Source organism: Delphinus delphis, chromosome 18, assembly GCF_949987515.2.
Source record: "Delphinus delphis chromosome 18, mDelDel1.2, whole genome shotgun sequence".
Lineage (NCBI taxonomy): Eukaryota > Metazoa > Chordata > Mammalia > Artiodactyla > Delphinidae > Delphinus > Delphinus delphis.
Genome location: NC_082700.1, coordinates 10,920,058 through 10,944,434, shown reverse-complemented (window position 1 = coordinate 10,944,434; position 24,377 = coordinate 10,920,058). Strand labels below are relative to the sequence as shown.

Sequence of the window (24,377 nt, the reverse complement as noted above, 5' to 3'; positions counted from 1 at the left end):
GGACGCTATGCAGCCAAAACCAAAAGAAATCTACAACATTCTAGCCCTCGGCTACCCAGCCACCTTATACATTCACTTCTTTCCATATATATAACTTCTTAAATATCCATGTTTAACAATGTTACTATCTTAACCACAACAGAAAATGCACTCATCACTTCACCATGGGTCTGGGAGGCAGGGAGGAAAACAAAGACAATGTCAAGTTACTGGATCCAGCTACAAGTCTGAAATCTTTACGCTATTAGTATTATTCTTGGTCAGTTCCAAACATGCATTTTTTCATGGTACCTCATAATCTGACAATATATATCTATGTAATAAATTTAACTATCCTCCGTTAATCAATATACAATGGCAAAAGAAAATAATAATAATAATAATGCCCACTTAGAAGAGTGGAGAAGATAAATATGGAGGAAATAATCAAGAGGACGTGACTGTCAGCTGACCCATGAGCTGGATCTGGGCAATCAGAGGCTCCTCATCCCCTCCCCGTCCTTAGAATATATACTCTGCCTACTGTTCCCACAGTGGGAACGCTTCCAAGGAAATAGCCTCGAGAGCAAGGTGTTGTTGAAACCATCTGGATGGTATATGTGACTGAACTTAGTTAAGGCCTCTGTAGTTTAACTTTTAAGATTCTGGCAGGCAGGTGTAGAGACCACTCGTCTTGCGGCTGCCCAAGACAAGCCTCATAAGCTCCCCTGCTTAATAAACCTGCCAGCTACCAATCTGGAGTGGTCTGCCTCTTTTCTTCAGTCTCTCCTTGCCCTCTGTGCACGGGGACCAGTTTGCAAATCAACAGTAAACAAACCATGGTCACTAATTCAAACCACAGTCCATATACTACTGGTCAGAGTAGCAAGAATTGCCTGTTACAGGAATGGAGTCTCTTGGTCAACCAATCTGGATGCACTTATTATATCTTATTATGTATCTGAGATATGCACTATCTCAGAAGACCTCACTTGTCCATTATCCTCTATGGCCTCAGATTTTCCTTCTAGCAGCTGTACTGCTTTAGCAACCCACTTCCTCTTACTGAGGCTTAGAACTGCCTTAGAAGTAAAAAGAACACAGGTCTTTGTTTACCAGGCTTGAGGTTGCCCTGGAAATAGTTTCCCTAAAAGCTCAGAAAGCTTTTGGTCAATTTATTTCAGTCAACTGGTTGAACTAGTAACCAAAGCCAGAGATCTTGTCAAGATACCAACCTACCTTTTAAATTTCATAGCAATATTCAGTCTCATAGCAATAGGCCTTCACATTACTCATCCCTTAGAACACTCTGCTTAATGACTTCCCTGGAAGCAATGTGAAATAATAAGCTGGATGAGGAGGCACAGCTGTTCTATCACTTGTTCCCTGGTTGCATCCTCTTTTAAAACTCTTTAGTAACTGGATTGTTATTTTGGTCAGGAGGTTGGGAGTATAATGCATGAGGTGCTTGAGAGAAGCTTGTAAAACAGAACGTTACCTGGCTTTAAACTCCTGTCTTTCCTTTTACCAATTTTAGCATGGGGTAAAAAAAAAAAAAAAAAAACACACACACACACACACACAAAATTGGGCTTTCCAATCCTCATGGTTCTTGATTTTCTGATTCTCTTGTATGGTAGCTACAGGCAGAAAAGGCCTCTCTTACTTGGAAGGACAATATTTTCTCCCCTCTGTGCTCTCAAGCATTCCAGCTTGGACCAAAGCAAACTCCTTTCTTATAAGGCAAGAAGTGGACAACACACTTGAGGATCCCTAAAGTTCCAATTTTAGTAGCTCCATGGGCAAAGACAACCTAGGTGACAATCGAAACAGCTGTCCCATAATTCCTTTTAAGGAATTTCTAGGGGAAAGCAGTCCTTACTGCCTTGCACTCCATTTCAACATTCAAGGTCTGTTCCTACAATACCCCACTTCCAGTTACTAATGTCTATGCTAGTAAGAATTCCTTCTATTTACAAGTGACAAAAATCCAATTTAAACTGACTTAAAGCTAATAACAATAATAAATTCTGAAAGAGAGAATTTAATGGTTAGAAGATAATAACCACAGACACAGAGAACTCCAAGTGCTCAAGAAGAATCAAGAATATATTTATCTCTCTTGGTTTCACACTTGGTCAAATTCTAATACAGGTACCTACAGCTATAGGATGAGTCTACCAGCTCAACATCCCCAACAGGAAGAGTTCCCAAGTCCTGTGACTCACCCTGTGTCTCCCCTCAGGTTAAATGCTCATCCCTGAACCAATCATGGTGATTCTGGACATGTCTGGGTTATACACCAGCCCACCTGAACCCACCTGAACCGGCTGAACTAAGAATGGAGGATGAGTGGTTCATTAAAGGAAAATTGAGGTACTATTACCAAAAAGGGGAAATGTATGCAAGACAGGCAGAAACAAGAAATGCCCACTATTCCTAGTAACATGACAACTGGCTACATTTTTTTTTTAATTTCTATTCAATGCCATATATATTATTCTTTGTTTAAAATAATGTGATCTTAGTTACATGTATATATACTTGACATACATATATTGAAAAATAATTAACAGATTCTTATTCCAAGATGTCAGTTCAAAATAATATTTACATATATAGTAATGCCTACATAGAGAACATCATACATATTCAACAAATATTTCTAATTATAAGAATAGGCAATACATTAACTTTACAGGAGTCTAATTTATTTCAAGATCTTGGGTCTGGACCCTACTGTTGAACAGAATTTCAGAAACTTGTCCTCTACTGCCTAATAATGGTGTCCTGCATACTCAAAATGCACTTACTTTATCCAAGAGCCAGAAATACAAAAAATAAATATACATAATATAGGCTTTTGCTCTCACAGAGTTCACAGCATAGGAGTGGAAACATGTATAAATAACTAAATACTATACACAATACTAGACAATGATAGGTATATCTTTGTATAAGGAGATATGCTGATATTGCACAAAATATCAGAAGTACAGGCAATAAATGAAAAATCTATGAAACTAACTGATGCAAAATAGTATTAAAGTAAATAGTCAAAAATGTGGATGACTGAATTGTATAATACTGCTACATCGGTGATCCAAAATGGGAGCTGATTTTGCTGGAACCAATGAATTTCTTGACACTGTGTTTGAAAAATATATAGCAAAAGATGAGGGAACCTTGAGATACATTTAATTAGCCACATAGTATTTGCCAAAAACTGACTAGCAATATAAAAAATACTTACTTAAAATTAATATAACTTAATATAACAGACTTGTTATAGAATATATGCTGCTTAATGTCATTTATGACTAAATTAATACTTTTGAGGAAAACCTCAGAACTCCTTAAGGTATTGAAACTTCCAGTATTTACATATGTACTCAATTTAATTTTCAATACCTGATAACAAGAATAAAATATAATTCAAATTAATATGTAAAGACTTACATGTCAACCTAAATTAAAATGTAGGAAATTCTCTTTTAATATAAATAAATGTGGTTTTATTAATATTAAGGACTTAATATTAAGGACTTCATGATTCAAAATGCAACCACATATTTTTAGAGTAAATTTAGTTCAAAAACATATCTTTTGTTTGTGAAATTTAAAATATCTTGAAAATATAATTTTAAAGATGTTTATATCCAGCTGCAAGTGAAAAAAACTCTAAGGAAGAAAAGTTACTGTCACATTCAAGTACAGAAGAATAACTTTCAAATTTCCTTTGAACAATAATACCATGATCCATATGTCAAGAGAAGAGAGGCCCTTAGCCCACAAAGTCCCCTCAAAGTATCTTGTTATGCTTTTAATACAATATACAGTATGCCACTTAGAACATAAAAAAATAAAATTATCAGAGGAAATATTTTCTACAGCTAAAGATACACTAATATATTGCACAATTTGTGAAAAAATAACTGCAAATTAAATGTTATAGATTTATACTACCTAAGAGAGCTATTCAAAAAAGTCCTACTGTCAATTCTTTAAGTAAATATTAATCCTTATTTTATCTTTTCTAAAAATAAGTTTATATTAAAATCTGTGATAAGAAGACATGTTCATGTTATAAACCAAGAACATATTATGTATACATAGAATTTACTTCAAGGAAGGAAAAACTTTATATAAACATATGTTAAGTGTGTTTACAAAGGAAGCAATGGATTAAGTAGTATGCCTGCTTTATAACTGAAACAACCAACAAAGTTCCTTTTCTACAGTTAAATGCTCTTTTACTGCCACATTAAATAATACCTCCCAAAGCCAAAATTTGTTGATCAGTTTTTTTCATCGGTAAAGCTACAATGCAAAATCCTTGACAATACACTCTCACTGTAACCTATTTACAAACTAACTTACTCATCTTCCTGATCTTGTCCACCTTGTATTTGAATGTTTCAAGTCAACTATAATATCATTGTACAAATACGTTCATCTACAATGGAAATTACTCATTTTATTTCTCATTCCATGGTGATTCTTCAACAAACTCCCACAATCCACCTAATAGTGGAAATGGACCTCTACCTTTGGCAAAAGAAAAAAGCCCCAAAATTACAACCATGGCTGTGTTAAAGGAGTCCTATATTTTAATGCATACTTCAACTTTACTCTGCAAAACTTTTAATTCTTTGGGCAAGACATGTGAGAAACCTAACAACCAAGTATCAGTATTCTCATCATATAAAGAAAAATAACATACAAAAAAAAAAGGAAAAAAAAATTTTCTGACAAAGGTGACTGAGACAGGGTTTTGTTTAAGGTAGAAACTGTTTTGTTTTGAAGTTTCATTAGTTCTTCCTTTCTTTTCTGTCATAGAAATCACTGTGATAAATATTTCACTATTCCACCTACTTTTTAATTTAATGTTTTAAATTAAGACTGAAAACTGAAAAAACTCATTTTAGAGATTAATATTAGAGGCTTCCAACCTTTAGCAAGCCACTGAGTGCCCTAAATGGATTTTACTGATTTACTCATTAAATAAATAGAATTAAGTTTTGATAATTATTTTTTAAATGCCTATGATCTCCAAATATTTTCTCAATCAACTTAAATTTTCACATGACATTTTCATCATGAGTATATTGGAAAGATAAAGCACTAAACCTACCATTCAAGAAATACTACACTGCAAATGACTAATGTGTATTCCACAATCAATATAATTAACAACTTAATAGTAAATAGCTCCTTTTGTCATTCTTTTCCCAAAAGTTTCCATTTAAAGATCAATTGTACTCTTTAAGTACGTACAAAGAAATTTTAAACATAACTTTCTTTATGCCAAAAATAAAAATGTCTTTGTAATGCAGTTACAATGTCTTAAATGGATTTGGGGATATACCATGTCAGTATTACCTTATTTCTGATTACTCTAATAAAGCTTAACGGTAAAGTTAATCTTTAAAATAATGTTTGCATGTTGAGACTTCATGCCAGATTTTCACTGCACTGAAGAGAATTGAATTTCTTTTTTACCTCAAAAGAAATATTTCACTTCCTTTCTTAACCTACTGTATATCTATAGAACCCCATCTGTTAAGAACTGATCCAGCATACGTTGCTACTGCTGCAGAGTCCAAACTGGTTACACATTCAAATCAGTTTCCAGCTTGTGGGAGCCCCTATTGCCTCTTATCACGTTAAAATGTATTAAGTAAGCACACAAATACTTATTAAAAATAACCTAATATCACACCATCTAAGGTAAAAATGGTATTGGAAATCTGGAAAACTGTAAAAAAAAAAAAAACCTTTAAATGTTTCCTTTTAAATTTACATAAATACAGTACCTGATAACCTACTAACATATTTTGAGATTTCATCTCATTAAAAAAAAAAAAGGGCAAGTACTGACCTCCTATTTGCAGCTGGTTATAATTAAAACACCCAAGAAAACAATATTTCTATTAGTGTCTTAAAAAGAATTTGGTTATACCAACGCAGTGACAGCCCCCCAAACTTACACTGACTTTTTGTGATTTGTTTGATAGGTACACAGAAGTACAAAGAGGTGTTTGGTATTTAAACAGGCATAAATCTAACAAAGAAAAGTCAAATATTCTCTTATCTTTGACGTGACACCCCAGCAAAACAAACAACAAAAAAAAACAGCTTTAACTCTTCTGTGAATTTAAGAGGTACAGAAACCAAAGACATTATCTAATCCCTGTCCCTGTCTCAGGGCACCACTGCTGTAGCTGCAGCTTTCTTTCAGTTTTCCAATAGATCAAATAAAAATAATTGCTTAGCTGAAAATTCTGACTGCATGGGTGTGATAAAATCTCCTTGCAAGCAAATTTTTATATTCCTGTGACTCCACACCAAATACAATAGCCAACTGATTGCTCTTGATTTAAGCTTGCCTTCGAAAACCCAACCTTACAGTTTGTCAAAGACTAGGTATTGCAGAGGAAACTGTTTAAAAAGCTTTGCTGCAGCAAAAACTGCACTTACAAGGCATTAAAACATGAATTAATCTTAAATGAACTAGTCTTATTATCCGAAATCTATGATTCTCCTCTCTTTATTTCCTCCCCATGTCTTCCCCTGACATCTTGAACGCTTCTTAGCCTCTCCGTAGATAGATATCGCAAAACATTAAGTCATACACAGTTCTGCAGTAACTCTTTTTTATCACGAAGGATACCAAAACCTAGGGTTGAATTTAACACCTTTCCTCTAATCTTTATCCACATGCCATGCTCTCTGAAGGCAACCACAGAAATCAACCTGTATGATTTGGTGTCCTCACATTTTAACATCTGATGTGCACAAAAATTACTTAAGAGGTCAGCATATTCAGGGCAATATTACAAAGAAAGGAAGGCTACCTAAAAAGAGATTGGGGGGGGGGGATACAGCCACAACACTCTCCAACATAGCCTCGTAATATATTTAAAGGCAGATGCAAAACTGCATCATTTTTCCTCCTCAATGGAAAACATCACCTCCCAGCTGCTCAAGTTGGACTTAATGCACTTCTCGCATTTCAGCAGCACCGGGGAATTTAGGCTCCAGGGGCAAGGCTTCCATCCTCAGAGAGCCACACCACGGACAATTAAGAGTGTCGGAGAAAGAACCCCAGAGAAAAGGAGGCCTTCCGCTCCCCCTAACTAAACTCTCAAGTCAACCCAAAACCTGCACGGCAAGGAACAATTGACGACTCATAGTCATGAGAAGTGATAATAAGCGGTGTTAAGTTGGGCTCTGCGCTCAGGTGGCAGGAAAGGACCGGAGGAGAGCAGGGAGGTGGCGTGGCTTGGGCAGCGCACAGGCAGGTCACCCGCTAAGCAATACCCGCCGGACGATCTGGGCTCGCAGGGACGCGCTGCGTGTGTGACCAGGGGGGTGGTGGAGGGGTTGGAGCCAGCGTTTGGGAAGGGAGGCCATGGGGGCTGGGAGGCAGATGGCGAGCACGCCTTTTCCCTTACCAGGTTGAGCACCGTCTCTACGATGTCCCTGTTGCTGACCTCTCCGACCTGTATGAGTCCAATCAACACTGCGAATTTCATCCGGATGTTGCGGATCGGCACCGAAGGGTTAATCATCCCCGCGGGCAGCACCACCGAGCCGGAGCCGGACGCCCCTCTCAGCTCCCCCATCCCGCTGCCGCCACCACCGCTACCCCCGCCGCCGCCGCCGCCGCCGCCGCCGCCGCTGCCTCCGCCTCCGGCCCCGACGGCGATGAGCCCCACGGGTTGAGGCTCGAGCCCCGGGCCCGGGCCCGGCTTCTCGCTCGCCATTTGCCCCCCTCCTGAGGAGAATGAAAGAGCCGTGGCGCTGCCTCCGCCGGTACCGTTATACCTGCCTCGGCCCCCGCCCCCCGGCCGTCGCCTCGGAGCCCCAGCATCCACCAGCGCCGCGGCGCCGGGCCCGCTCCCCGCGTGCGCCTCAGCCCGGCCCTTTCCGGCGCCCTCCCCGGCGGAGGCGGAGGGTTATTCTCAAGCTTATTCCCGGCGGCGGCGGCGCCGCTAACCGCTGCCCGGCGAGCGGCAGTGCCCGCCCAGCAGCTGTGCCGCTGGGGCCGCCGCTGCCTCCTCTCGCTCCCCCTCCCGGTCCGTCCGGCCCGGCCCGCCCCCCGCGGAGATGCTGCCGCCGCTCCGAAAAGCCCTGAGGCGTGAGCAGCTGGCTGCGGCGCTGGCCGGTGCTGAAGCTCAGGCTGTGGCCGATGCTCCTAACGCCGCTGCCGCCACCGCTACGGGCGCCACTGTTGTTGTGAAGCCCCGACGCCGCCGCTCACTCCGCCATGTTGCCGCCCCCTGCCTGCGGTACCGGCCACTGCGCCTGCGCAGAGCCTCCGGGGGGCGGAACCCTCGTGCACCCCCTCTTTTGCCCTGCCCTCCTTCTCCTTCCACCCACCCAGCCCGACACCCCTCGTCCCTCCCCCAACCACCCTGAACGGATAGACAGGTGAGCAGGTGCATGGGGACCGCTGCCAGACACTGGGGCGAGCGGGCAGAGGCGGGGCGGGTGGTGGCTTCCTCACAGTTTTTCCCTGGAGGGTGGATTCTCCCTGCGGGGAAGGACACAGAGTGTGTGTCTCGCCTTCGCTGCCACCTCCTTAATTTCCTCAATATCCTCTTGCTAGGAGGAGGTTCATCATCTTCGTCGTCGCATCCAGCAGCTGCTACTGCCAGTGCCAGGTGCCTTGTAAGGTAGGGGAGTGGCAAACGGCCTCTTTCTGCCCCTCTTCGCCCTTCCCTCACTCCAGCCTGCCGGGCCCCCCTGGAATTTCCCAGTGAAAAAGTGGCTGGCAAAGCAGAAGCAAACGCGCTCTGCGGAATGATCCTGCATTGTCGGGGGAAGGATACAGATGGAGTATAGGGGCTCTTTTTCTACAGCCGTGAAAGAGGCTGACACCTGCACACATAGGCACGACTTAAAATAGAACTTGTCAAACAGTGATCCACTCTGGATGGAGCTCTGAACAACAAACAGTTCTCGAACTCACCTCCCAGACTAAAAAGGCTGCACTGTGTGACACTGTGGGGTAGTAGTTTGGTGGGATACACAAATGACACATTTTAAAAATCAGTAACCATCCTCAGGTATGATGCCAGTTAATGATGCCTCCCTTTTTCTTAGGCATGTATAGTTCAGAGGATTTGGGAATTATCTTAAAATATGGGTAATTCTCTGCCAGCCTAGATCTGTGGTAAAAGTAGATTTCTGTGTCTTCACATATATAGAATGAAAAAATTACTTTTAGTTTAAAAAATTAAAATGTATACAGCAGTCTTGCTGCTCGTGTTCAATTAAAACTATATAGGCATGACTGCTGTTTTCCTCGAAATGAAGGATGTAATTTTCTTTAATATTTCATGAGGTATACCCTTTTCAATAAAGATAATGTTGGAAGACACCAGAACTGTTAGGTATCTTGAGGTATATTCAAGTCATTTTGTCATCTCAAGTGAGAACAGTCAATATACAAATCAGTCATAATCTGGTTTGTTATTACTCATATTTAATTGGATTGGCTAGTCAAGTTAACTCCCAGGATACTGGAACACATTAAAATTCTAAAGTACCACAGGTCATGTATAACAAAATTCCTCAAGACCAGTGCTTAGGATTAGTTCCTGGTTGTGTGTGTTTGTTTAAACTTGTGCTGAAGTAATGGAATTATTAAAATAGTTAAGCAAAAATTTCTGAAAGGAGTGGTGATTGGTGTGTCCATTTAAATTAAATAGCAAGGGAATTATAAAATGTTAGAAAGATTAAAAGTGTATGGGAAATTTATGACACCTCTAAGCCTTAATAGTGTGACTTAGATATGCTGTCACTGAAAAATCCTGTGACGTATATCCACCTATAGCATTTTATCTGTCCCAGGTGAATAGCATCTACTTTTGCGAGCACTGTTTTCATTTGCAAGTTTAAAATGATACATCTGTCTTACATATGTAAATCCAGGTTGAAAGGTCATCACACTATCTTCTTTTCACCCCACTGTTCATATATATGGCAGCAGGTTCTACCTTTTGCTACTTTTAGTCTTTAAAAAGTGTTTCCAGTTCCCTGTCAGCTCCTCGAAGTTGCTGGTACTGTGCAAAGTACACAGTCTTTTGAATCACACTCACAACTTACTACCTGTGCAACCTCCTCAAGTTATTGAACTCAGTCTTCTGATTCACTAACAGGGATTAGAATATCTATCCCATAAGGAAGTGAGAATTCAACGAAATAATTTCAATTCAGCAGCCAGTATGTAGTAAATATGTCCTTGTACCCTTAGGATACAGGAACAGTCTGTGTTGAATGACCTGTAAACACATGTAGGAACAATTATAACCACCTACAAGACTTTATAATTGCACAGTTACATGTTTTCGATACTGCCCCCCCCAAAGCATAAACTTTTAAAAATTCAAGCAGGTCTGTTTCATTTTAGTCTACAAACCTTCTTTTCTTACAGATGTACCAGTAACTTAGCATTTGCATTAACAATATTTTGAAATGAAAGATAGCTATATAATGAGAGGCTACCTATAATGTTCATTTTTAAATCTCCAGATTAAAAAAATATATCTTACGTGGTGAATGTCAGTTTTGTATAGATTCTTGCTTTAATAGATGCATACCCATACTTCCAAAGGACAGTCCTTCAAAGATAAGAAGGCCCTGAATCTGAGTTTCAAGAGGCAACATTGTGTAATGGTTGAGAACACAGGCTCCAGACTCAGTGGAAGCTGGGTTTGGATTCCAGTTCCACAACCCACTTATCTGTGTGATCTGGGGCAAATGAATTCTCTTCAAAGCCTTATTTTAGCCATCCCAAAGTAGAGATTCATAGGATTAAAGGATGAAAGGACATAATACATTTAAGGTACTTAACATAGTAGCAAGTGTCGATAATTAACGTTTCCCTTCATTGGCTGTGGGAAAAGACAAAGCTGTGAGTATTTTTGTGTTTTCAGCACGTAACATGTCTGGCTTATAATTTACATTTAATAAAGGTGTTTTAAAAATGAATGAATGAATGGGAATTCCCTGGCTGCCCAGTGGTTAGGACTCGGTGCATTCACTGCCGTGGACCCAGGTTCAGTCGCTGGTAAGGGAACTAATATCCTGCAAGCCCTGCGACCGAAAAAAAAAAGGAATGAAGACAGCAGTTGTCCAGGCTAAATGTTCCCATTCCCTTCACCTGTCCTTTAAAGAGCAAGTTTCTTGCTTTCCTCTAACCTTTATCTGAGCAGGGTACTCCAAGTCCTAGGTAGGTTTAGACAATATAAAATAGAGGGAAACTCTTACCTGAACCTCCATCTTTAGAAATAGATTTCCTGTTAATGTATCCCCAAGTCAAATTAGTTTGCTTTGCTTTGGTTCTGGGTTTTCCAGCAACATGACACCAATGATTCATGTTTCGCATGTAGTAGGTTCTCAAACAATTTTGGTTCCATTCCCCTCTCATCTTAAAATTATTGTGGGGCTTCCCTGGTGGCGCAGTGGTTGGGAGTCCGCCTGCTGATGCAGGGGACACGGGTTCGTGCCCCGGTCCGGGAGGATCCCACATGCCGCAGAGCGGCTGGGCCCATGAGCCTGTGCGTCTGAAGCCTGTGCTCCGCAACGGGAGAGGCCACAGCAGTGAGAGGCCTGCGCACTGGGAAAAAAAAAAAAAAAAAATTATTGTGAACTGAAACACCAAGGTTCTGTTTTGTTGTTGTTTTGTTTTGTTTCTAGACATGCTGCTCCTAGGCAGCAGCACATATCCAATCTGTAGCTTTACCAGTAGATTTGGAGTTATAAAGTGCAGAATTGTACATATCTATTGTAGATTTAATTTAATTTTTATTTTATTTAAATTTTCTATTTAATTTTCTATTTAAATTTAATCTGCTAAGAGTTTCTTAATCCTGATTATATCATGCAAAAACTTTGTCTTCTTATTATTACCTTATTATCTGCAAATTTGAGAACAATCCTTCTATATCTTCATCCAAATATTTTATTGAATAGGATAAAAACAGCTCTATAGTTCCTAGAAACATTCTGATTGAAATCAATTCACATTTTTCAGACTGTGGGTCCCAACCCATTAGTGAGTCATGAAATAGATTTAGTAGGTTACAACCAGCAGTTTGTTTTTTTAATGAAATATAATAGAAAAATATAGAATGGAAAACATCACAGCACATCCATTATTTTAGTTATGTGCACACACATGCACATACACAGACACACATACATATGTACATGTACGCTTACCAGATAATATGAAAAATCTATTTCTCACTGCCAGTTATTGTCCAAAAGTTTGAAAACCACTGATTTAAGTACCTGTTTGGTATAATTTGTCCCAAAGGATATCATAAGGGACATTGACAACTGGCTAGTTGAAGTCTGGATATACTCTGTCTCTGTATCTGAGCAAAATTAAAGTAAAAGTACATAGATGTGAATTGTTATCAAGTTTTCTGACAACTATTTCACAAATAAGAAAATGTGTTTGATTTGATAACAGGACTTACTGCTCCCTTTCTAATGAATGAGCCATTCTATAATCTCACCTGGAGGTAGTATTAAGCTACTTGCTGTGGGTTTTCAAGAATTTATCTCCTCTTTCTCCCTTTGGCACTTTAATCCTCTGGCACATCTACTTCTCTATGAGTTCTCAAGACCATTGAGAGTTGCTCAGTGATCTAGTTTTCAGATTCTTTCAGGATCAATGGATATAATTTGTCCTGCCTCAGGGACTTGAAACCATTTAGACTAACTAAGTGCCTATTTACAATTTCTTCACCAAACTTAAACTTCAGTTTCTTCCAAGTACTATTAGTACTACCTTTTCACTCCACTACTTTTTCTCCTAAACAGGAAACACAGACACACAATAGAAATTAAATATTTGTTAACAAATTTGGTTGATGCTTGCCAACCAACAAATACCTAAGTGCCTACTGTGTGCAAGAAAGTAAACTAGTTGAAATGTATGTTTTCAAATTTTCCATTTAGAGAAATATTGTGTTTACACATACAAAGTTAATCAGCAAGTCAACACATTAAAAATATCAAATGAATGGTACAGAAATTATAAGTACTCTTGAATTTCAAAAGAACTAGACATCATACAAACATCCCAATGTACACATATACCCTCAAACATCCACATAAATCTACATACAAATGCACCACGCACATGCATACTCACCATCAGATTAGCCATGCCTCTGTCCATTCTTCCTTGGCAATTTGTCTAGCATGCATTTCATCCTCCATTCAGGTGAGAGCCTGCTCACTTCATACCTGATCTCCTTGTCTCCACTCTCACTCTTCTTTAGTCCATCATATACACAAGTAATTTTCCTAAAGCTCCACCTTGATGGACAGATTGATGTGGTTCAGAATTTTAAATTTATTTATCACATTAGCTTCTACATGCATACATGCCACCCACTCAGAAGATCACTAGTAATTCTCTTTGCCTGACAAATTAAACCCAGAGTCCTTATCTTGGTACCAGAGGCCCTTCATACTTTACTTTACCTTGCTTTCTTGTTTTACCTCATTCTATTCCTGACAGGAACCCTGTAACAGTGGTTTGCAACTTCTTTGTGTGTGCACAGCTCTTTTCATCATTAAAAAATTTGCAGACTCCTAGACTCTTACCTGAGAGATTTATTCTTTTAATATCCATTGATTGAGAAAAGTACAGTAATGAAAAAGTATTAACAATTTAATAATGCTATTTGAATATTTTTACCTTTTTAAAACCACAACATCTACATGTATTTGACACACACACACACACACACACACACACACACACAGTTGTGGGTTGAATTGTGTCCCCCAAAAAGATATGTTCCAGTCCTACCCCCAGTACCTGGGAATGTGACATTGTTTGGAAATAAGGCCATTGTAAATGTATTCAAGTTCAGGTGAGGTTATACTGGAATTATAACCTCATTATAAGAAGGAATGATTCATCCTTAAAGTGTTCAGAAAAAGCATGGCTCTTCTGATACCTTGATACTTCTAAACACCGGAACTGTGAGGGAATAAATTTCTGTTGTTTTAAGCCACTTAGTTTATGATACTTTGTCACAGCAACCCTAGGAAACTAACATACATGCATGCAACATAAATGTGTTTGATATTTATTCTGTCCACAAACAATTCCTAGTATATAAGTATTCATGGATCACTTTCAATAATTCTGAGGTCCCCAGGTTGGGAAACAATGCTTTAGCCAACCCGAATTACTTTGTCCCCAGTTAACACATTGTGCTTTTATACTTCGTTGGCTTACTCATGTTTTTCCTTCTATCCATAGCACTGTCCTCCTCGTCTCCCCTACTGAAATTCCTACCAGCTGAAATGCCACCTTCATGAATAAATTCATGGTAGCACCTAGAGAAAGGTGATCTGAAACTTTCTACCCATTTCCAGCATTAAAAAAAAAACGATTCTGTTTTTCCCCCCCAGGTAGCATATAAGTTGGCATAATTTCACTTAAATAAATTAATAGTTTCCATCCTCTTTGCCTCATTTGCCAAGAGTAACAAATTCGCATGACAATATATGTAGTCACCTAAACCCCCTTCACTGAAAAATTTTTAAATGTACAGGTATAATTGTTTTCATACTAGCGAACAATAACCAGTAAATTTCTCTTTCTTTTACACAATGACAGCCAATAATACACTGTCGTTGTTGTTGTGTTTGGTATACGTGTGTTAGAGAAAGACAAGTATGTTAAAGAATGAGGTTTACAGTTGATTATTTTTAACCATTAAAGCTGTCATAGCCTGTTCATCTCCTATCTGCCGTGCATTTTTACATGTATTATTTCTAACCCTGACTTCAGTTCTTGAAGTAAGATATTATTGTCCCCATTTTTCAAATGAGGAAACTAGTATGAAGAGAGGTTGTCAGTTGTGCAACTCACATTTTAGGAAGTGACAAAATTAGGATTTGATCCTGGTTATGGCGGGTCAAGTCCTCAGGTTTATTCACTATCCTACATGGCCACATTGGGACCTAGACTAAGGCCATTATTTTATTTTTACCAAATTTGCCAGATGAGAGATAATGAGACTGGGCAAGTTCATGGAAAAAAGAACAAAGTCATCATGTTTTTGCATGTTTTGGTGAAAGCCCACCAAGAGATGATCTCTAGAGTCGACCTGGTTTTATATCTCTGTGCCTATAAAGGTTCAAAAACCTCCATTAGCCTTTTTGTTTCCTGGGATTCATTTTAATTCTAGACAAAAATTACTTGGAATAAATAAATCGTTTTTAATTTTGTTCATTAAGATTAACCAAAATTTAATCGCATAGTCCCGTTAATATATCACTCCTTATTATGCTTTTCTGGCAAAGATTTTGTTATGTGTCTAATTAACCATTAATCTCCTAATCCCTGTTGAAAGTATTGTCATTGTATGTCTATATAGTTATAATAAAAAAGCACATACTCTGAGTAGAAGGAGGAAAAGAATGCTGTGAGGAAGTGTCCAAGAGTTCTTTAGAATAGTTTTCTCTTCAATAGAATCTCTGCAAAGAAACAAAGAGTTCCTTTACCAACTTTAGCCCAACTAAGAAGCAGTGCATAGATTCAGTCTGAGCATAGTCCTGGTGAGGAAAGCTTTGGATTAGAGCCTTTCTCTAACGGTGCCAGCAGCCATAGCCCATAGATTAACCAGTGGAGGAATGTCTTGATTTATTTATTTATATACATGGAACCACCTCATTGGTCAGTTAACAGGTAATACATGGAGGCAATCTGAGGTTTATGTTTTGGTTTTCTGTGGCTATAGTATATCTGTCTTCACTTATACACAAGAGTCAGCGTCAGAAGAGAAAAGGAAAGGAAAAGTGGAACAGACTACCTGGACTGTAGCTTCTATCTGAGAGTTTAATCCTATACATTTAGGGAAACTCGTTATATACAGCCTCTTTGTTGTTAATGTGAAAACGAATCTTAAATAGCACAGATAATATAAGGTTAAAGGATGTCTTAAGGGTCAAGACACTTCATCACATTCAGTGTGTTTGGGTATCTGTTACCTATACATGAATGTGTATATAAAACTTTATTTCTGTTTGGCCAATCTAAGTTTGTGAGAAGTAGATGGAATGTCCTATGTTGGCTACAGCTTTATCACTGGTTTCTTTGTTTCTATTAAAACAAGCTCAGCCTGATTTCTTTTGCAGTGGCACTAAGACATAACAGAGCGTGTTTCAGGGCTGTTTGCATTCAGTGAAGCATAGAAAGATGATGGCCACATGATTTGCCCTCATAATTCATACCATGGTGTTTTCCTTAGTACACACAACAGAAAGCTCACGTGGTTACATTATAAAATAAGACATTTCTACCAAAATAAGACATTTCTACCAAACATTTCATTGTTTTTTTTGTCTTAACATTCCCATCCTAATCCCAAATAAACCTTTGAAGTAGAATATAGTGGCTAAAAGAAGGGTTTTGAAATCAGATGGATTGGGTTCAAATGTGGACAAACAGACCTTGAACCTCATCGTATACCTGTAAAATATAGCTACCTCACATGTATTACTTGGAGTATTTAATGAGATTAAACACATAAAGCATTTAGAACAATGCCTGTAATAGGTACTCAATAGATGGTAGAAATTGTGACTGTACATTGACACAAAAAGACAGCAGAATTTTGTGAGTTTTTAAATTATGTAATGGAGTACACTAATATCTGCTCATTTTATCTTTGTACACTGACCTGACTGTCCCTTCTTCAGAGAGCAAATAGAACAGTATTTTCTTCTTTAGTTTTGTTAAATAGCTATACATATTCTGTATTTACAAGAGTTTTAACAATTTCTCTTTCTATCTCAAACTTAAATGTTTTATCTCTGTTAAGTACATAAAACCTAATTATCAATATATCTTTTCTTCGTTTTTCACTAGGCATAGGGAGAGAAGACATATTCTGAACTAGGAATTTTTCCCTGAGACTTTATAAAGATAAAAAAGCCAAAAGAATAAGCAAATAATAAGATAATCCTTTATAATTTACTAACCTACACAAGTAAATAGTCTACCAAAATGTATCTGAGGGTTTAAACCCAAATTTTGTCCTGTTGTTTCAATATCTGTTTCTCTACTTTTCATTTTCACTAAACTTTTTGTTATTGCTTTCTTTGTAAATAAAGTTTAGTATTTTAAGTTGATACCAAGACAGAGATTTTTTTCCCTGATTTTGTTTTTTGAAGAGACAGTGGGACTTCATGTGATTAACTTCTTCAAATTATTTCTTAGTTATGTGTGTTTAATTTTGACATTGACTGGCAGTAACTCACAACTCTAATGGCATCATTCATATGCCATAAACTTCTTAGCAATTGCTAAGGTTACCCACATAGCTTCCAGTTATTAAAATGTGAGTTGACAACTGATATTTTTGTATCTCTACTTTCTTTTCCTATCTACTAGTTATTTGGAATTGTCCTAACCTGGAATATTTATAGAATTCATAATGTCTTTCATTGTCTCAATACCTCTACTAATGCCTGTACTGAAAATGTCTTATATTGAATCACTGTAAAACATATATTAACTTTTCACATGTAAACAGTACTGTTAATTGTTTTGAAAGTGAACTAGAGAGACACGGTCTCAGCACTCGAGAACTGTAAAATGTAATCTATTTGATGTTTAAATAAGGAAAATGCCAAAGGAAATATAATCATGTATAACACAGATTAGAGTGAGAGAAGCGATGCAGTCGAACTTAGAACATAGGAACTATAAACATGAAATAGTCGATATAATTGAAGCATCAATCCTTTAAGCTTTATGACCATCTCCTATTCAGTAAGCATTAACCAGAAGTGAAATTTCATGTAGACTAATAAATTAATGAGCTTATTCCTCCAAAATTATTATATAAACAAGTAGCAACTCTGTAATATTCATTAGAGATTCATCAGAAAGCATACTAAAGAGTCTCAAATAATGAAACTATGAAACAGGACAACTTTAAAGAGACATTACCTATTTCTAACAGTGCATATGTTATTAAATAAATGAAAGGAATTCTGTATTTAATAGATGGTATGTCTGTCGAATAATATAACATAGATGTCCTATTTGACACAGATGTCCTATTTGATAAGGGTAGAAAACTTTTTTAAAAAGTTCAACTTAGCCAAAACTTTGAGAGAAATACATTGAATTCATATATATAATAAGTAGTCTTCATTCACACACACACTATATAATTTTTTTAAAGCCTAGAAGAAAATGAACATCTTCCTTACTACATGTAACTATTGAGTATGTTCTGCGAGGTGTGGATGGCTCCAAGGCACAGGAAATAGAGCAATGAATAAGACAAAGTTCCCGTCTTCATGTAGCTCACATTCTAATAAAGGACACAGACAATAAATTAGTAAAATTTAGGTAAATAATATGATTTCAGAAGGTGATACTTTTAGATGGTAATTACTTATATGCAAAAAATTATGGTGGTGTAGTCATTCCTTATATGTTTTTTCCCTCACTAGATTGGCAGCTACTTGAAGGCAGGAACTATGTCTTTCTTACAAATAAAACCTTCAGCAATATAACGTGATTGTTGACTGATACATGGTAGCAGTCAATAAATGTTTGGATAAAGGAAAGAAGGAGGAAAGTAATTAAAAGTGGAGATTTTAACAATTCAATAAATTCAACAATGTGATACAAATTCAACATTTAGTTGACTCAACCATTAAAGAAGTAAGAACAGACTTCTTAACCTGTTTTAACTTTTTAACTGCTGTAGTGATCATCAGTGAACCTCAGGCCAGGCTCACTGAGCATTGGTTCTCTCCAGGATAGAGGCATGACATGGAAGCGGTCAGGTCTTAGCCCCAAGTTGTTTTTTCTGCAAGTGTTATGCATTTCTTCTTCCCAAAACTTTGTGTCCTCAGTTAATGGGAACTGTTAAGGCTGTTGGGTTAACTATTTGTTTATACATCTGTATGTTTCCTGAATTCTATCCATTCCACCATGCATTCCTGGTAATCGGGTTTTTTGAGTTCTAGTATCCCAAGTCCAGCATCACACTTAGATGCCTGTTAAAATGTAAATTGGTCTAATAATCATATATGTAACATAGAGATGGTCCCACCCGTTAAAAAGAGGTTGGGTATTGGTGACATCAAAATTTTTATATTTGTTGCTTGTATATAAACAAATAAACGTCCATATCCAAAATTGTGCAGAACCCAGATTACCTGGTTTCTAATGAAGATTATATATTAGTTCATATATGTCTATTCACATATGAATGTCTTTTTTCCAAATTGACCAACATTTTCAGAACAATTATATTTTAAAAATTGAAATGTAAGGAAATTCTAATACATAGATTTGCAGTCATTTTTGGAGTGGACATTAACACTTTTTGGTTATTTCTGTAAATTACTAAATATAGTTTAACTTCCTAGAGATTTTAGTATATTTTTTTTTACCCTGATTTGGAAATACACATAATATCAAATAATATATTACAGTTGGTTATCAGCAGTCCACTAATTGTTTTATTCTTCAAAGCATGCAGGAAAAATATACCGGTTAAAACTTCTATGGAAAATTATAATACATAAGAATCTTATGGTTATGTTTGCGAAGATAATTTTTCTTTAAAATTTTGTGCTTTTTTTCTTTTTAACTTTTGCAGTGAAGTTTAATTTGAGTAAAGAACTTTAATTCATGACTTTATTGTTTTTCTTTCTGTATTTTGATACTATCAAGAAATGGTATTCATTGTTGTGCTATATTTTAAATTAATATGTATAAAACAAGAAATATTTAATTGGGCTCATTAATTTTCCACATATTATGGGTGTCTGTGACTAAGGAGAAATATAACTTTTTATTGCATCAACTTCACATGTAACAAGAATAATGCAAGAACAATAACAACAACAGAACATTCATTGAATGCTTCCCTTGTGACTGTGCTCTTTACTATCATGTTATACTCACTCATATAAATCTAGCAATTAATTTGAAGTTAGACATCTAGCGTTTACTCATCTGTCTTATGGCATTCACTATTATCAGGGAAGATTACTATCCCTGGTGCTGAAACTGCTTTGTGTAGTTCTTATAGTTGAAGAATGAAACAGTTTTCTTTAGACATACCCTTTCATTGAAATTATGAACTAGATAAATGTTCATATCGAGAAGGAAGTATTAAATGTCAAATACATTAACACCTTGATTAATAATTATCAGATCAATATTTCATATCCTGCTTATTCTTACTACATTTTATTATTGGAAATTTTTTTTTTCTAGAGGATAATTAGCAGTTCAAGAAAAAGTTAGCACACAGGACATTGAGAAGTCAGTTAATGTTCCAGATATCAAAACATATTACTACCCACCAAAAATCTGACTCTGTTCATATTAACTAGCATTTGATTTAATGTGTCAAAATTAAAGGATTTATTTTAGAAATAAATACTTGCAATCAAATTCCCTAACTGTATTACAGCCCACTTGATTATAGGTAGTTAGTGCTTATTCAATGCTGAAAATGACTTAGAATTATGGTAAAGTGGGCTTTCTCCAAGAGAATTGCTTTGTTGATCCTGAGTAGGGGTCACAAACCAGGGGACAAACATTCTTTTATATGTTCCTGTAAATAGAAGTATGCAAAGTGTTGGTGTAAGTTCTCCTTAGGTAGGTAAGCACAGAGTAAATACATTGGCACAGCAAGAAAACAACCTTATAGATCTAGTGAGACCCTGTCTTGTTCTGACAGTGTCGTCTGCATTTATGTTCCCACTTGGGGACTTTGGGAGCCAAGGGACTCTGTGGTGGGGTGTGCAGCATCTGCCTGTGCTTAATGTGGCCCCCCAGTTTTGCCTTCTTTACTAATAAAACCATAAATATAATCTAACCTCTTTGTGTGTGCTCTCTTTCTGTGAATTTATACCTAACCTAAAAGTATTGTGTTTGTGTATGTTGGGGAATAATATATAAAAGTTGAGTGTGAATAAACCAGTTATTAGTTTTATCCACTAAAATGTTAAGTGTTTTTTATCTTCCCATGACTAACTTTCTTAATGACAACAAATTTCTTTACTTTTAACTTTAAACTTCAAACAGGATTCTCTGGGTTGCTCTTTCAAACAGAATAGTACCGGTCATTTCTGACTGAATGGGTTAATTTCTCTTTACTGTTTTAAGAAGACATGACTTTACTTTATAAGCAGCTTTTTCAAAGCATGTTTCTCCTATATTCCTCATCTCTGTGAGTGACACCACAAACCCCTCTAACCTACCTCTGCTCTCTGCGCTCAGGTCCTACGATACTAATTCCTAAGTAATTTTTTTTAGGCCTGTCCTTCCTCTCCATCACCACTGACTCAAGTTTAAGTTCAGACCTTTATGGTACCTTCCCTGGATTATTGCAGCAATCAGAGTCAGTCTCCTTGATCCAAGTCTCTCTTGTAATCTGTTCTTCACACTGACATCACAAAGATATTTTTAAATGAACTAAAACTAATTTTATAAAAAATGCATACACACATAAACACACACTTTAAATCCTTCAGTGATGTTCCCAATGATATAAAATAGGAGACATTTTATGATCGAGCCTTGACCTTTCAACCCAAACTTGACTCCTATCGCTGTTTCCCTTGTACATTATATTCCAGCTATTTCAGAATAATAATGTGTAATATTCGCGGAGCCCTCCCTGGGTTCCAGCCATTATGTAAAGTACTTTACATACATTATGTCATTTAATCCCCAAGAACTTTATAAGGTAGGTCCTATTATTATCCATACTTTATAGGTAAGGAAAGAGAAGTTAAAGACTCACCAAATATATATCAATACATCTAAGAGGTGTAGCAGCTGGAATTTGAATCTAGGCAGCCTGCCTCTAGAGTCTACAATGGCTTTCTTTTGCTAAAGTACTTGTAGTTCCCTAAACTTGACATTTCTTACAAGCCTCTGTGTCTTTCACATGTTTTTTCCATTGTCTGGAAAGCCTTTCCCAACTGTGTCTGCCTGTAGGACTCATGCTTATTCCACAAGACTTGACTCCAGCTGTCCTTTTTTCATGACCGTCCCTCTGTCTCCTGAGGCAGGGTTAAAGTCTTGGCACCCATGGCGCCTTGCAAAGCTCAAGGAGACCACTGCGTTTAGTGGACAGAGTACAATTGTGATGCGAGACAGGACCGGTTTGCATTCATGGCTGTGTTGCATATTGGTTTTGTGACTTTAGGAAAGTCACTTCAGCTCTCTGAATGTTAGTTTCTTTGGGGATTAATAATATTTTTTTCAGGGAGTTTCTATAAGGATTAACTGAGTTAATTTTATGAGATGCATCTCCCACAATGACTAGAACACAACAAGAGTTCATTAGTTTACTTATCACCCTCTTCCACTGCAGCCCTCAGAACCTGGGTGGTAATTGTCTGTCTCCTCACTTGCCTGCAAGCTGCTTCCCCTTTCATCTGTGGCTCTGCTAGGCACTAGTGAAATGTGTGAAATGAATGAATGAACGACTGAACGTTTAATGCCTAGTGACATGTTTACATGAATCCTTTTGTTCATTTTGTGGCCTGCAAATTAGTATAATTAAGAAATAACAACTGGCAGAGAAGAGAAATGCCAGCTATACTTTTTCCTTTCCTCACATAGTATCTAGAACTTTGTCCATCTGACTAAAAAGTTATAGCTACATGATCTCTTTGAGTATGTCTCAAATTTTATGTAAAAAAACACATACTGATCACAGACCAGTATAACATCAAAAGATTATGTAATTTTAAAAAATCAGTTAATAGTCTTATACTCTTGGAATAAAATATATGTATATATATCTTCAAATATGTTGAAGCTGCTGCTTTTATGAGGCTATTTGTTGTTTTATTTTTTCAAACATCTAGTATTGTCTGATGTATTGGGTCTAGGTATTTACGATTAGGAGAAGTGGTGTTCCGGGGACAGGTTCCCGGAATTTTGAATCATGAGATATGAAAGTAGAAGTGAAACAAGGCAACCTAGGTGGAGTGTTTGAGAACACTGTTTATGTTTCTTGCATCAACTTATACTCTTCCTTTTCCCCACCTGTTTAATAGATATTCCAGTACTATGTATCTGGGGGCTTTTGAATCCAGACCATCTAACCTTAGAAGATGCCATAGATGAAAAGACGTAGTAATTCTAAATGTGTGAACAAGTGAGAGCTCTACAAAATTAGAGATCATCATCGCTAGAGTCCGGACAGACTTAATTGCTTCCAGAGGAATTAAACCGTAGATAATCAGGTGACAGATTGAAGTTCATCATGATTTCTAAAAATAATTTTATGTAAATTACCTGTGGAAAAACAACTATTTGAATTATTTGAGAAATGAATAGCAGGTCCTCAGAATAGCCTGACCTGTAAGTATATATAGTAAAAGCATGGATTTAGGAGCAAAATTCTTATGAAGCTGCCTGTCATGGTTTCTTCAGTAAGATTCTTCTATTGTGTTTTTTGAAAATATCCATTACATTCCTATTATAAACCTTGTAAGAAGTTAAAAACCTTGTAAGAAATTAAAAGAAAGCCTCTTCTTTTTTTTCTTTTTTTTTTTTTTTTCCTTGTAGTCCCTGCTCTCCAGTCCTAGGAGGTTAAAAATAGTGAGAATATCTCATCTTTAGTTCTAGAACACTTGGGTTCAGGACCAAGACAGGCTGTGAAGTATTGAACTTGATAATCTGAGCTCCCTTCTACTGACAGAGTCCCGTTATCCCTTCTCAGATACATGCCCTGATGAAAATGGAAGATGAGAGAGTATGCACCCAAGTTAACTCTTTAAGTATATAAAAGGTCATTAAGTTAACAGAAGAATTGCAAAGCATCTACTAACACAAAAATGCATAATCTCAGTTCTCAAAGGGTTTGCATTCTAGTATTATGCCAGTCTCTCTTTTTACTAATAGAACCCCAATTTTTAGGTGGGTTCCTGTAATAAAGATTGCACTTCTTAGCTTCTTTGCAATTACTATTCCAAGAGACTATTAGCTAATTAAAAGTGAACAGAAGTGAGGTGTTCAACTTCTAAGACATGCCTTAATAGCACGCCCCCTCTCCCTTTTTCAGTGGTTAGTGGGTCTGGTCACAAGCCATGTTAAGACATGCAGATGAGGGCGACACCCTAGTCAGAGAGAAATAACAAGAAGCCTGGTCCTCTGATGACTCCATGAAACAGAACCACAATACCAGCTTGGACTGTTAAGTGAAAAAGAAATAAGCTTCCATTTTATGAACTTACTATTAATTTAGACATTTAACACATCAGTCAAAGCTATCTCTTAACTAATATGACTGGTTTAATTAAGCATTCTATTAAAAGTAACAAAAGTCACTGGAAAGCCTATCAAAAGC

General features: G+C 37.2%; 1 protein-coding gene and 1 long non-coding RNA gene across 2 annotated transcripts in view; one reads left to right on the top strand and one right to left on the bottom strand.

Moving 5' to 3' along the window:
- NBEA (neurobeachin) overlaps positions 1-7,748 on the bottom strand; it is a 628,524-nt gene extending 620,776 nt beyond the window's left edge. The window contains exon 1 of the mRNA XM_059996030.1: positions 7,437-7,748. Within this exon, the coding sequence (XP_059852013.1) occupies positions 7,437-7,748 (312 nt within the window). The remainder of the gene's footprint in view (positions 1-7,436) is intronic.
- Positions 7,749-8,357: 609 nt separating this feature from the next.
- Positions 8,358-24,377, top strand: part of LOC132413639 (uncharacterized) — a 491,922-nt gene continuing 475,902 nt past the window's right edge. Inside the window, exons 1-2 of the long non-coding RNA XR_009516777.1 lie at positions 8,358-8,415; positions 8,594-8,660. This is a non-coding gene — a long non-coding RNA (uncharacterized lncRNA). The remainder of the gene's footprint in view (positions 8,416-8,593; positions 8,661-24,377) is intronic.